Raw genomic sequence first — 15,549 nt, 5'->3', positions numbered from 1 at the left:
CGTAATTCAAAATAACTATAGTAAATGCAAGATGAATCTCGCTACAGAGTCACAAAAGCCAAAGGCAAACAGGAGGTGTATTTACATGGGGTTTATTATTTCCCTCTGTCACTTTCCTGCCTTCAACCATATACTTGTGTCCTCTAGATTCCAGTTTGTTATGGATGACACTTATGAGAAGTAGTGAAAGGAATTTGGGGTTTTACACAATGACACCATTGTCAGCCCTGTAATCATTTTCAAAATGGGATACTTCCTATTTTTATATTATATTTTAAAAGGCCCTAAAGAACACATAAGCTTCTATCTCCAATATGAATTGGTCAAGTGATAGACTGATTAAGTCTCCCTCCAGGAGGGAAAATATTCAAACCCTCTGAAAGATCTACAAATGGCAATATTTATCTTATTTTTGCTAGTCCTGGGGCTCAAACTCAGGGATTAGGTACTGTCCCAGAGCTTTTGTATTCAAGGCTATTAAATGCTCCAACACTTTGAGCCTTAGCACTATTTCCAGCTTTTTGGTAGTTCATTGAAGGCAAGGGTCTCAAGGGCTGGAAGTTTTGCCTAGTGGTAGAGTGCTTGTCTAGCATGCAAGAAGCCCTGGGTTGATTCCTTAGTACTACATACACAGAAAAGGCTGGAAGTAGTGTGGTGGTTCAAGGGGTAGAAAGCTCGCCTTAAGAAATGACAATGCCTAGGCCCTGAGTTCCAGCCCCAAGAAAAAAGTTCAAAGCTTTGAATATCTATCCTCAGATCTCAGCCTTCTGAGTAGCTAGATTATAAATGTGAGACACCAGTGCCCAGCATTATTCCATATTTATTTTTCTTGCCAGTTCTGGGCCTTAAACTCAGGACCTGAGCACTGTCCTTGGGCTTTCTCAAGGCTTGTGCTCTACCACTTGAGTCACAGCACCACTTCTAGCTTGTATTTTTCTATGTATGTGGTACTGAGGAATCAAACCCAGGTCTTCATAAATGCTAGACAAGCACTCTACCACTATGCCAAAGTCCTGTCCTATTCCATCTTTTGTAAAGTATTCCTTTCAGTTGACAAAGATTTCTCTTGACTATCGTTCATGTATGAATCCCTCCATAACTTCTTCCTTTATTTTTTTTTTGTTAGTCCCGGGGCTTGAACGTAGGGCCTGAGTACTGTCCTTCAGCACTTTTGCTCAAGGCTAGTGCTCTACCACTTGAGCCATAGTACCACTTCTGGCTTTTTCTGTGTATGTGTTATTGAGGGCTTCATGCATGTTAGGCAAGCACTCTAACACTAGGCCACTCTCCCATCTCCTCCCTAACTTCTTTCATTTAGGAAATCATAATGAAGTTTGTAAACTCTTCCATGTTTCTGCAAAGTCAGATGTATAGCTATGGATATGGATATAGATATATAGATATATAATTGTAGTGGGTTGAATGCTATCCCCTCAAAATGCTCATCTATCTAAAAACTCAGAACTGGCCTTATTTGGAAGTAGGATCTTGATAGATGTGATTTGGTAATATGAAATCATACTAGAAAAGTGTAGGTCCTATATCTAGCGACTGATGTTCTTTTAAAGAAAGAGGCATGGAAGCTGATGGCCAGTGCCTATAGTCCTAGCAACTCAGGAGGTTGAGATCTGAGGACTGTGGATTGAAGCCAGCCTGGGCAGGAAAGTCTGTGAGGCTCTTTATCTCCAGCAAACTACTTAGAAAAAGCCAGATGTTGGGGAGTGTGGGGGGGAGGGAAACGGGTACCAAGACATGTGAAAGGGTATCAATGTATGTGAATTAATGCACCTTCTATCTGGCAAATATCATGTAACCCTTTTACTAATTACAATAAAAAAATGATAAAAAAAAAAAAAAGAAAAAGCCAGATGTGGGGCTGTGGCCAAGTGGTAGAGCTCTAGACTTGAGAAAAAAAGAATCTTAGGGATAGTGCCATAACTAAACAAATAGGAGAGGCTACCTAGAGACAGAGAAAAACAAACCTAGGTGGTAAAGGCAGATTTTGGAATGATGTAGCTGTAATCTAAGGAGTGAATCATGATGTAGCTAACACATGGATTTGGGGTTACTATTTTCCAGAATCTTTTTTTTGGGGGGGGGAATCACAGGGCTTGAACTTGGCCTGGGCATTGTACCTGAGCTCTTCACCTCAAGGCTACCGCCCTAAGCTTGATCCAAGCCCTACTTCTCATTTTCTTGAGTTTAATTGGAGAAAAAAAAGTCTCAGGTCCTCTTGTGCCCTGGGCTGGCTTTGAACCTTGATCCTCAGATCTCAGCCTCCTGGGTAGATAGGATTACAGGCATGAGCCAATGCGCCCGGCCTGTTTTCCAGAATTTTGAGAGAATAAACTTCTCTTGTTTTAAGCATTACGTTGTAGAAACCTGTTATGCAACTCTAGGAAAATAATAGAGTGGTTCATGCTGATTTTTCTTCTTTAGTTTTACATTAGTTAAAAAAAAACCAACTTTGGTCATTGTGACCAAGAGTAAATTACATGTGTAAGGAAAGTAATTCAAGCAGAACAATATTCCACTGTTTGGTTTTAAATGGAGCCTTTCATATACATAGTTCCTGAAACCATATGACTAAGTACTGTATTAAAGTGAAAATGACTGTGAAGCTATTATTCACCTTTCAATAGTGCACTCAGAGCATTAGGTATGAACAGCTATCATTATGGAAGAAACACAAAGCCTTGAAACTGGGGAGATAATATCCCACTGCTGTTGCTAAGTTCTATCTGATTTTAAACTTCCAAAGAATCAGTCATCTGAGTCACAGTAATGTGTCACTTCTGATGTGACATTTAAAAGTATAAACCTAGAGCAAGGAAAAAATAGAATACCCAACTTCTAACCCTGGATAGATCACTAGGAAATTGACAAAAATCTACAAATCCTCTCAAACTTGAAGCAAATGTATCTAAATGTATGTGTGTCTGTTTGTGGATGTGGGGGGATGTGTTTTATTATGCTAGGTTTAAGGAAGAGCTGCTAAGAGAAACTCAAGAGACGAAGTGAGTCTCAAGAGGCCAAGTGAGCCGTTGAGTTGATTCTGTTAGATAGGAACCTGGGACCTTTAGGAATCCACACAAAATTGAGGAAATGAGTATCTTACCAGTATACAATCCCTTTCCAGTTAGAATACAGCTAGATAAAAGAAAAATAGCAAAATCCAGAAGGGAAGTGAAAGCTTGGTTATACAGTCCTATATGCTAGCCTTTGAAAGTCTGCTTACAAGAATGGCCTTTGCCTGACGTCTCTGAAAAGTTAAGACTTTAGGAGGGTTTCCACCATTCTGAGCTGATTTCTGTTGAACTTCATCTTTCTTTCTGGGAGTCTGGAATTTGGGTTTATGTTCATCAGAGGATGCTTATGGAATCAGTCTCCAATAAAATCCTTGGGAGCTGGTTTGCTAATGAAGTTAAGTGTACCTATATGACTCTTCTAAAAGACCTGGAAACTTGTGCCTGGATTCATTCAGACTTTACATCCCTTTATGATATTTTTTCAGTGCTAAGAATGGAGAATGAAGCCAGGTTCCCTTTGTTATTTTGATTTGTATCATCTAGTTGTAATAATTTTTTCCATAAATATAATTATGTTGAGCTCTGTGCGTCACCCTAACAGATGACTGATTCTAAGGGTGAAGTTGGGAGTCCTCAATATACCAGCTCCTCCAAAGAAACAGGGAAGAGCTCCATTTCAGAGCTCTTTCTCCACCCACCTTCAGATTATACTATATTCAACTCAAGAGTAGCTAATGAAAATAAAGCTATGATATCCTATGTTGTAAGCAACATTTATTACTCTAACTCAAGGAGAAAAGAACTAGTACATTTTTATCTCCTTAATTGTGAAATCTTTAACATCCTTATTATGAAGTAGTTAATATAAGGTTTCTACTGTGCTAAGACTATTTAATATAAAATCTAGAAAGCGTTTGTAAAGCAAATCAGCATGGTGAAAAGGCAATCTACAGAAAGGGTAGATATATAAGATAGATTAGAGAAAGGTGAGGAAGAAAGAAAGAAAGAAAGAAAGAAAGAAAGAAAGAAAGAAAGAAAGAAAGAGAAAGAAAGAAAGAAAGAAAGAAAGAAAGAAAGAAAGAAAGAAAGAAAGAAAGAAAGAAAGAAAGGCAGGCCTAGGCATGTGGCCTAGTGGTAAAGTGTTTACGTAGCATGCAATAAACCCTGGGTTAGAGCATTCAGTGCCACATAAACAGAAAAGGCCAGAAGTGGTGCTGTGACTTAATGGTAGAATGCTAACCTTGAGCAAAAAGGAAGTTCAGAAACAGGGACCAAGCCCCGAGTTCAAGCCCCAGGTCTGGCAAAAAATCAATAAATAAAAAGAGACAGATATTGCCAGTTCAGAGCTTGAAATCAGGGCCTCAAGCTTGCTGAGATACATTGCTCATGGTGGGTGCTGTACAACTTGAGCCACACCTGCAGCTTCTTTTATCGATGATTTTGGAGATGGAATCTCTGACTTTTCTTCGTGTACTGGGTGTGAACCATGATCTTCTAATCTCAGCACTGGGGTTCAGATGTAAACCCCTGGTACACTGCATACATGGCTCTGTCTTTTCACTAAGTTCTCAACTAAACTTTCACCTCTTCAGACAGTCCTTCCTAGACCACCCACACTAAGATAGCATCCACTTCACTGACAGAATACCCTGTATCCACCCACTTCTTTCACACTACCCCTCTATTTGCATTATTTGATAAAAATTATCCTCACCCTAGAATGCTTCTCCATTGTAACAAGGATCTTATTTTACTTAGTCAGCATTTTATTTTCACTGCTAAAAATATGTCTGGAAGAGAAACTAAGTATTCACCAACTATTTGAAATAGATGAATAATTAAATCATTTGAAAAAAATAAGTGACATTTTCAAAATTGCATCTAACACATTTCAAGAAACTGTCACAGGCTTGGTTTTTCTCTTCCCCTTTTTTATAATGGTTGCATTCACTGAATTCTTTCACCCACATTCGGGCTTTTTTTTTTTTATTCTACCAGGTCCCCAAAGTATTCAGACAGGTAGCCTGGAGAATCAATGCCATCAATCAGTGTCAGGTGTGCACTATCTTCTTGATTTGAAAGGGCAAGCACTGTCATTTAAACCTCACACAATCCCTTTGCATTTAAAAAAAAAGTTCAACTTCTACGAAAAGCAAAGGAGGCAATTGCTAAGGTTTGTTCTCAGTATATTGCAAGGTAGATGTCATTAAGATTCACTTCTTTACTTCTCCTATCCAATTGCTTCTGTGAAAGGCAGTGGATTTCTCTTGTCTTCTTCAATTAAGGTTTATTGAATTTCTGAGTCTCACCATATCTCATTCATCAGATATTTTGGCAGATTAAGTAGCAGTGGGGTACACAGAAAAAAGTCAGATTTCTACGGTAGCTACTCAACCCCTTTTCTGACACCCTTACCTCCCTAGGCCAGATTCTCCTAATATTATATTATCTTTGTTCTGTTTTTACTCTAATTGCCTCTGCCCTCAAGGTACAAGCTTCTGCAATCCTCCCATAATAAAACTGAAATTCATATTTTTAGTACTAAGTGCACACATATTTCGCCAGCTATAAATGTCATCCAAGGTCCTTCTTTCCAGTGGTGTGCATGTATGCACAATTGGAGAATTAATCTTCAGTGCAATATCCTTTCTTATCTATTTTCTCCCCAAAGCCGACAAAAATTGCTTCTATACAACACACACACACACGCACACACACACACACACATATACACACGCATGCGAACATTTTCAGAATAATAAATCTGGAATCATTTTTACTTAAATTATCTATTCTCTCTTCACAATCAGTTATTATGAAGCTACCTCTTATTACCTGTTATCGATGACAATGGCCCAGGTTTCTTACACTACCTCCCAAATCCAGGTCTCTTGAAGTATGTCATAGCCAGTCACTCTTGTGTCAGAAACATCTAACATAATTGTTAAAATATAGATTCCCACCAACTGTCTGAAACTTAATTTTTTAGGGTGGGGCCCAGAATTATACATTTTAACAACTCCACAACATAATTCCCTAGCTAAGATTTTGATTAGCTAGAATAAGTCCATTTTTCCATCTCTACCCTGATTCAAATTACTCTAAATCTGTACGTACATAGTTGATACTTGTGACACATTTAAGGTCTACCACTTTTCATCCAATGCATTAACATACATTTGGGATTACAAATTAGAACAGCTTTATTCTAAAGGAGATAAAGAGACAGAAATATTTACCATGAAGGTCATGTTGGTATTATGAAGATGCTTAAATGTGGCAGAGCTAGGAATGGATGCCAAGTGTCCTGATTTCTAAGCTTCTCTGGAAAGCATACTCATAGCAGGCCTGACTGCTGTCCTTAAAAAAATAAAAAAATCTGGTGCCGGGAGTTTGACCTAGTGGTAAGAGTGCTTGCCTAGCATGCACAAAGACCCGAGTTCGATTCCTCAGTAACACATATATAGAAAAAAGCTGAACGTAGTGCTGTGGGGCTCCAGTGGTAGAGCTCCAGCCTTGAGAAAGCCCCAGGACTTGCTCAAGCCCTGACTTCAAGGCCCAGGACTGGCAAAAAAAAATCTGTTTGGGCTGGGAGTTTGGCCTAGTGGTAGAGTGCTTGCCTAGCATTCATGAAGACCCAGGTTAGATTCCTCAGTACCACATACATAGAAAAAATCAGAAGTGGTGCTGTTGTTCAAATGGTAGAGCTCTAACCTTGAGAAAGCCCAAGGATTGCATTCAGGCCCTGAGTTCAAGTCCCGAGACTGGCACCAAAGGAAAAAAAATCTGCTTGCAAGACTGGTCTTAGAAGGTAGAACTCTGGTCTTGAGAAAGCCTAAGGGCAGTGCCCAGGCCCTGAGTTCAAGCCCTAGGACTGCCAAAAAATAAAGAGTTTTAGGCATAGGGAATTTGACCTAGTGAGAGAATGCTTGCCTAGCATGCATGAAGTCCGGGGTTCCAGTCCTTGATACCACATACAGAGAAAAAGCCAGAAGTAGTGCTGTAGCTCCAAGGGTAGAGTTCTAGCCTTGAGAATGTCTGAGGACACTGCTCAGACCCTGAGTTCAAGCCTCAGGACTAGCAGAAAAAAAAAAAAAAACAATGGTTCTCCATGGGCCAGGAGTGAGCACGTGCCTAGCATGCACAAATCCCTGGGTTCGATTCCCTAGTACCACATACATAGAAAAGGCCAGAAATGATGCAGTGGCTCAACTGGAAGAACACTAGCCTTGAGGAAAAAAGCCCAAGTGCAGTGCCGAGACCCTCATTTCAAGCCTCAAGATTAGCCCCTCCCCAAAAAATAAATAAATGGTTCTCCCCACCTAAAACGTTTTTGACAGTGTGGCTTATAGAGGAACACCTGTTTTCCTTTGGGTGTCTGAAATTTGGGTACATACCAACTGCATGTCAGAAACACCTAGTGTGCTTGTCAATATGTAGATTTCCACAAAGAATCTGAAACTCACTTCCCAAGTGTGACCTAGAATTATACTATTTAACAAGTCCCTAACCTAATTCTCAAGCTAAGTTTTGGAGGGTACCACAATGACCAGTCTCCAGTTGAAACCCTGGATGCTGAGTCTATAAGGAGACTCTTCTATTGTCAACATTTCACGCATGTCGTCACAAATCATTATACTGCGGGAATAAAGTGTACCTGTGCAACTTCGCTAGGGGCGTATTTTGAGATCACACCTAGTTTCACCTGGAGTTTATCTGCACATTTACTACACTTTTGTTGGGGGAGGATGGGGGTGGGGAAACAGTTATGGGGCTTGAACTCGTGGCCTGGGCACTGTCCCTGAGCCTCTTTGTGCTCAAGGCTAATGTTCTACCACTTGAGCCACAGTGTCCCTTCCAGTTTTCTAGTGGTTATTGGAGATAAAAGTCTCCTAAGCTTTCCTACCTAGGCTGGCTTTGAACCTTGATCCTCAGATCTCAGTTTTCTAAGCAGCTAGGATTACAGGTGTGAGCCAGTGATACCCAGCTCTATCATGCATATGTTTTCCTTGGCTCATTGTGCTTGCTATTTTTGTTTTTTGCTACAATGAGTCATAAACACGAGTATGACTGTGGGAGGCCTACTAGTGAATCATCAAGCCTCAGGATGGTCATGAGAACCTCGGAATTCACAACCCAATACTTCCCATGATTTATTTCACTGCCCCTCTTATGGACTGAATATAAGAAGCATCCGTGAGTAATCAAAACCTCATGGCCTTAAACAAAATAGCATGATTTAAATCCTGATTACATTTCAAAGCTTCATTACTTCTCTGAAATATCATTTCCTTGTCTTTAAAACTGGGACAGGGCTGGGTGTAGAGTGCTTGCCCATCATACATGAAGTCATGGGTTCAATTCCTCAGTACTTCATAAACCGAAAATGCCAGAAGTGGCATTGTTGCTTAATTGATAGAGCAAAAGGCTTGAACACAAAGAAGCTCAGGGACAGAGTCCAGGCTGCGAGTTCAAGCCCCAGGACCAGCAAAAAAAATAATTGGGACAGTATGTGGCTATTAGATCCAAACAGTACAAGAGCGAGGACTCAAGAGTTGCATACCCAATGCTATGGACATGGTACTGGAAATATAAACACAGCTACATAGACATAAAAACTTATGACTCTATAGACATAATATTTTATTTCATAGATTATTATGTATCTATGACATACAAACCCTCGGCCTAATTTTGATTATGTTCTAAAATCTAAGTGCCAGTGATTGTATATAGAGATTCCCTTCTTGAATACTTGTTTGTTAAACTTGTCATTTGAAATATGATGTAAAAATCAATGTTAATAAATTAATAAAAAATTAATTGAAAAAATAATTGGGACAATAATATTAACTTTGCAAATTTTTACAAACATTTAGAGCGAATACTAGGGGTCCATAGTAAACATTTTTAAAAGATAATTATTATTTTCATTCAGATATTTTAGGCATATTGAAATGATCAGAAGGTATTATATAGTTCCATTTTATGTATATATCTAGTCAAATAGCCACCAAAATAATTACATGGGCTCTAAAGATCAAAATCATGTTGATACTTGTGAACGGATTGTTTCTCTCAGGATCTATGTAGATCTATTCTTAATAAGGACAGTGGGAACTGTGTAAAGAGCAGGCATAGAAAAGAACATGTCTATACTTGTTGTTTTCATCCCATGTTTGATTATTGCCTTTATTGCTGTTGCCTCATGCTTTTGTAATCTTATCCACTCCAGTGATCTCTGTATGCCATGTCTTTCTGGCTGCCAATCGGTACTGCTTCTTGAGTGCTCAGCTGTCTCTTCAGCTCTTTAATACTTTTTCAATCATGGCTCATATGGCGTTTATGGACAACCCTTACTGAAAATTTTCACCTTAATGTGCTTTCGGCTTTATTCCTTCATCTGATTCTAAAAAAAAAAACCCACTCTACCCCCGCCCCAATCCTGGGCCCAATCTCTGGGCCTGGGCGCTGTCCTTGAGCTACTTTTACTCAAGGATATCTCTCTACTAGTTGAGTCACAGTGCCATTTCTGGCTTTTTCAGTGATTAATTGGAGATGAAGAGTGTCACAGAATTTCCTGCTTGGGCTTGCTTCAAACTGCAATCCTCAGATCTCAGACTCTGTGTAGCTAGGATTACAGGTGTAAGCCACCGGTCTCTGGATTTTTTTTAAGTCGTGGGACTTGAACTGTGGGCCTGGGCATTGTCCCTGAGCTCTTCATCTCAAGGCTACCTTCCCACCGCTTGAGTCACAGCTCCACTTCCGGTTTTCTTGTGGTTAATTGGAGATAAGAGTCTCATGATCTTTAGCGCACAGGCTGGCTTTGAACTGAGATCCTCAGATCTCAGCCTCCTGAATAACTAGGATTACAGGCATGAGCCACTGCACCAGGCAAATAGATTTTGTTGTTGTTAATTTATGTTTCTGTTTTTTTGGAAACAGAATTATTAGGCAAATATAACCCAAGGTAAGTGATAGTATATTTAAAAGAAAAATATTTAATGCCAGCCATCAGTGGCTGACATCTGTCATGCAATTTACTTGGGAGGTTGAGATGGAAGGACTGTCGTTTGAAAATAAATGTCCCCAGAAGAAACTTTTGTATGACCCCTTGCAAACCTATAGTTTGGTGCAGTGGTAAGGGCCACTCATCTTTTTTTCTTTTTTCTTTTCTATATTTTTTTTGCCAGTCCTGGAGCTTGAACTCAGGGCCTGAGCATTGTCCTTGGATTTTCTCAAGGCTACCACTTGAGCCACAGCCCCACTTCCAGCTTTTTCTATGTATGTGGTACTGAGAAATCGAGCCTGGGTCTTCATGTATGCTAGTCAAACACTTACCACTAGGCTTAACTCCTGGCCCCCAAGGGCCTCTCATCTTAAGCTATGTAGGAGGCTGGGATTGGAAGGATCATGGTTCCGGGCCAGTTTGGATAGAAAATCTGAGATTCCATCTCCACAGGGGCAAAACAGTTGCATGGACCTGTGTGGTCACAGCAATAAAGGGATGCTAAACTTTATGGCGTACAGCTCAGGCTAGCACCCTGGCAGGGAGATCGTATCCAAAAATTAAGTAGTATAAGCCTTGCACAGTGGTTCATGCCTATAATCCTAGCTACTCAGGAGGTTGAGATATAAGGATCATGGTTCAAAGCCAGCCCAGGGAATACAAAATCGAAAGACTCTTATCTCCAGTTAATCACTAGCAAACTGGAAGTGATGCTGTGGCTCAAGGGTAGGGTGGTAGCCTTGAGCTGAAGAACTCAGGAACAGTGCTCAGGCCAGAGTTCAAGATTCAGGACCCCCCCCAAAAAAATTAACTAGTATAAAACAGGTGGCTGGAAACATGACTTAAGTTTTCAATGTCGGCTCAGTAAAGGTGAAGCCCTGAGTTCAAACCCTACTACCAGAAAAAATAACTCATTATGTCCATTCATCATTTTTATCCTGGCATCCAAAATATAACCATACATTGTCATGGTCTATCTGAAATAACATAACTAAAAGTTTTCAAAATGAGTTATTTGAAATTCAGCAAGTCAAATAAGGCAAACTATTTTTTGTATGCATATACCCATGCGAATGCGTGCATGTGCGCGCGCACGCGCGCACACACACACACACACACACACACACACACACAATCTCCATCTTTCCTGCCTGGGGTTGGCTTTGAACCATGATCTTTAGATCTTAGCCTGGTGAGTAGGTGGAATGGCACTGGTCTGGGTAGTTGTTTTCATGGGGAAAAATTACTCATCTCTATGAAGGGCAAAATATTTTTTGAATGTACTGAGGTTTTGAACTTGTCCTCAAAGGGCAAAAGTTTTGGCCAGGCACTGGTGGCGCACACCTGCAATCCTAACTACTCACCAGGCTGAGACCTAAGGATCATGGTTCAAAGCCAACCCCAGGCAGGAAAAATGGAGATGCTTATTCCCAATTAACCACCAGAAAATGCCAAGTGGAGTTGTAGCTCAAAATAGTAGTTTCTTAGCCAACAACAAGAAAAAAAAAAGCTGAGGTTCAAGCAATGTGGCTCATGCCTGTAATCCTAGCTACTCAGGAGGCTAAGATCTGAGAATCATGGTTCAAAGCCAGTCTGGGCACAAAAGGACCTGATACTCTTATCTCCAATTAACCTCTAGAAAATAGGAAGTAGGGCTTGGCTCAAGGGTAAGGTGGTAGCCTTGAGCTGAAGGGTTCAGGGACAGTGCCCAGGCCAAGTTCAAGCCCCATGACCCACAAAAAAAGGCAAAACATTTAACAAAGACCCAGGATTTATCAGCTACAATACTACAGTGATTATGCAGAATTTGCATGGGGAATCAGAGGCCTGCTTTAGCCTTTCACTTTAATATATGGCAAAGTCTTTTGCCACCTCTCCTTACATGCAGGTGAGACTGAGCTATTTGGATTTGCCAATAGAAATGAATGTGCCACTTCCCTGCTAAGGAGGCTTTGAAGCAAGTAGATTTTATCCTACTCTTTTCTCCTACAGAGCCATTTGCAGCTACAGCTCCTGATGACTGTGCCACTTAATAATCTCTTACCAATCAGAAAAACCCACACTAGGTTAAGATTCTGACATTTGAGATTTTGTTATAGCAGCTAGCATGTTTCTCATTTTTTTATGTTTCTCATTTTTTAACATTCTCATATCAGTTTGTTTGGTCATTAGTAGGATTAAATGAGTTAGAACAGAAGAGACACTTATGGCTCAGGCCCATAATCCTAACTACTCAGGAGAGTGTGTCTGAGGACTGCAGTTCAAAGCCAGCTGAGACAGGAAAGAATGTGAGACTTATGGGCCGGAAGTTTGGCCTAGTGGTTAATGTGCTTGCCTAGCATGCATGAAGACCCGGGTTCAATTCCTCGGTACCACATACATAGAAAAAAAGCCAGAAGTGGTGCTGAGGCTCAAGTGGTAGAGCTCTAGCCTTGAGAAAGTCCAAGGACAGTGCTCAGGCCCTGAGCTCAAGCCCTGGACTACAAAAAAAAAAAAAAAGAATGTGAGACTTACCCTGGATAAACTACCAAAAAAAAAAAAAAAAGACAGAAAGAAGTGGAGCTGTGGCTCCGGTGGTAGAGCTAACTTTGAGCAAAACCAGCTCAGGGACAGTACTCAGGCCCTGAGTTCAAGCCCCAGGACCAGCACAAAACAAACGAGTTAGACTAATTATTTCTCATGTAATAAATGGTCAATAAATGTTAGCAATTCCTAATATCACCTATTCTGATACTGCCTAGTTACAAGTCACTGAATATCAATTTCCCTATATATCTATTTCTTTGATAATTTCTGAATTTTATTTAAGTTGAGATGAAATTTTTAAGTCTCTATAAAAAAATTTGCTAGGAGGCTGGGGAGCATAGCCTAGTGGTATGAAGCCCTGGATTCGATTCCTCGGTACCACATGCACAGAAAAAGCCAGCAGTGGCACCGTGGCTTAAGTGGCATGGCAGTAGCCTTGAGCAAAAAGTATCCAAGAACAGTACCCACGCTCTGAGTTCAAGCCCCAGGACTGGCAAAAAAATATTGCTAGGAAAAATTCTCTTAATCCATGGAAATTGACCGGAGTATGAGGGGAACCATCTCAAACATCAGGTAAATAGAGAAAGTGGGACAGAAAATTTAAAAAAGGACTATCAGAGGGAAAGTCATTATTTAAGAGGACACGTTTTCTGTCTGAAACCAACAGATTTTGAAATAAGCTCTGAGTAGAAGAAAAGATTTACAAACCGGGCTGTATCCATGAGACTTTCATTCACACCCAAATGAATGTCTTGCGTGGTGAGAAAACAAGGGTGTCCTCCCAGCAGAGCAAATCCTACAATAAAATAAACAAAGCATTTTGGAAAACAAACTTAAATTTTGAAACAAAATTATGATGAATTGGCAAATGAATTGGCAAATGAAAAGTTAGTATTTTTTTTTGGCCAGTCCTGGGGCTTGAACTCAGGGTCTGGGCACTGTCTTTGAGCTATCTCAAGGCTACCACTCTACCACTTGAGCCACAGCAACACTTCTGGCTTTTTCTGTGTATATGGTACCAAGGAATCCAACCTAGGGCTTTGTGAATGCTAGGCAATCACTCTTATCACTAGGCCACAATCTCATCCTATAAAGTTACAGTCTTTAAAGCTCAAACACCACTCTAATAGAAAACATCCAGAGAAAACAAAGTGAAGAAATAGATAAAGGACTTAGCTGATCTTCAGCTATATGCCCATTCCTCCACCCCTTTGTTCAGGACCACACAATAATGGGGCATTTCTCCTTTTGGAGCCTCATTTTGATTCTCTAAGATACAGAAAAATGTCCATCCAGGAGCATGAAAAAGAATAAATTGTAGTTATATGCGATATTATGGATTATAAAGGAATAGAAGTCAATAATAAAAAGGAATGAACTACCACAAACATTATGGTGAATGAAAAACGCAAGAGCTCAAAGAATAAATACTACATAATTCCATTTATATGAAGTTGTGGTCTAGGCTAAACTAACACAGAGTGTCAGAAATTAAAATAGTGATTGCTTCTGGAGAGGGTGATTGACTAGCAAAGAGCAAAAGGGGATTTTCTGATGTAATAGAAATGTTTAATATCTTCAGTGGGTTTCGGGGTTCCATAGGTATAAGCTTATCAACACTGATTGTATTATAAACTTAAGATCTGTTCGTTTTACTACATATAAATTGTACCTTAATATTTGTTTTGGTTGGTCATGGCACTTGGACTGTGAGCCTGGGTGCTGTCCCTGAGCTCTTCAGCTCAAGGCTACCACCATAGCCCCCTTGCCTTAATTTTTAAGGTACCCTTGTACCTTAATTTTTAAAGCCTTGAAAATAAAATAAGCACTGATAAGCTGGGCGCAGGGGCTCAGGCCTGAAATCTTAGCTATCCAGGAGTCTGACATCTGAGGATCGTGGTTCAAAGCCTGCCTGGGCACTAAAGTCTGTGAGACCCTTATCTCCAATTAACCATCAGAAAACTGGAAGTGGCACTGTGGCTCAAATGGTAGAACACTAGCCTTGAGCTGAAGAGCTCAAGGGACAGCACCCAGGACCAGAGTCCAAGCCCCATGACCAACAAAAAATAAAATAAAGTAAAATAATGGGGCCGGGAGTTTGGCCTAGTGTTAGAGTGCTTGCCTAGCATGCATAAAGACCCCGGTTCGATTCCTCCATACCAAACACATAGAAAAAGCCACAAGTGGTACTATGGTTCAAGTGGTGGAGCTCTAGCCTTCAGAAAGCACAAAGACAGTGTTCAGGCCCTGGGTACAAGCCCCAGGAAGGGAGAAAGAAAGAAAGAAGAAAGAAAGAAAGAAAGAAAGAAAGAAAGAAAGAAAGAAAGAAAGAAAGAAAGAAAGGAAGGAAATAAGCACTGATGGCAGCATTGAGTCACTCAGGATAAAGGATTACTCTATTATTTTCAACTGTTTTCTTAATTTTTCAACAAGCACAAAGCTAAGTACCACTAGCATATTACCCTTATTGCTTTAAAAACTATTCTTGTATTGTGAGAGTTCTGGACCATCCACACTGGAGGTATATGTTTCCTGTCTCACACTAATTGCTCTGAGCCAGAAAGTGTCCTGCGTTACGTGGGCTAGTGAAAAATTGTGGGAGACTATGACCTCCATACAGAGCTATCCTATCTGATATGGCACAAATGCAAAAGGCAGACTTTCTCCGCAGGTAATTAAAGGCAAATAAGAATAATTACAAGATAGAGATGTGTGGGGGGTATTTTGCAAAGATTACTTTTTCCTCTATAATGTAATATGCTTAATTTATCTTTGGGGAAATATGTAACTGTCACAATTAGCTAATCCCATCTGTTTAAGGGATTTCCTCTGTATGAAGGAAATCATTAATTGGATGGTGAATTGAATAGTGAGGAATTTTAGAGCCACAAATGGGAATTTGACTCAAGGTCTCATCATATTCTTTAGTGATACTTTAAACCATTTGAAAAGGCAATTTCAATATGGATTGGCATTAAATGATAT

At 40.1% G+C, this 15,549-nt stretch overlaps 1 protein-coding gene across 1 annotated transcript in view; it reads right to left on the bottom strand.

The window, feature by feature from the left end:
- Otc (ornithine transcarbamylase) overlaps positions 1–15,549 on the bottom strand; it is a 69,579-nt gene that overhangs the window by 32,075 nt on the left and 21,955 nt on the right. Inside the window, exon 4 of the mRNA XM_090326216.1 lies at positions 13,273–13,360. Coding sequence (XP_090182342.1) covers positions 13,273–13,360 — 88 coding nt within the window. The remainder of the gene's footprint in view (positions 1–13,272; positions 13,361–15,549) is intronic.

Source organism: Megascapheus bottae, chromosome X, assembly GCF_031878675.1.
Source record: "Megascapheus bottae isolate mThoBot1 chromosome X, mThoBot2.hap1, whole genome shotgun sequence".
Classification (NCBI taxonomy): Eukaryota; Metazoa; Chordata; class Mammalia; order Rodentia; family Geomyidae; genus Megascapheus; species Megascapheus bottae.
Note: the sequence above shows the minus strand (reverse complement) of the source record. Positions and strands in the feature narration are given on the sequence as shown.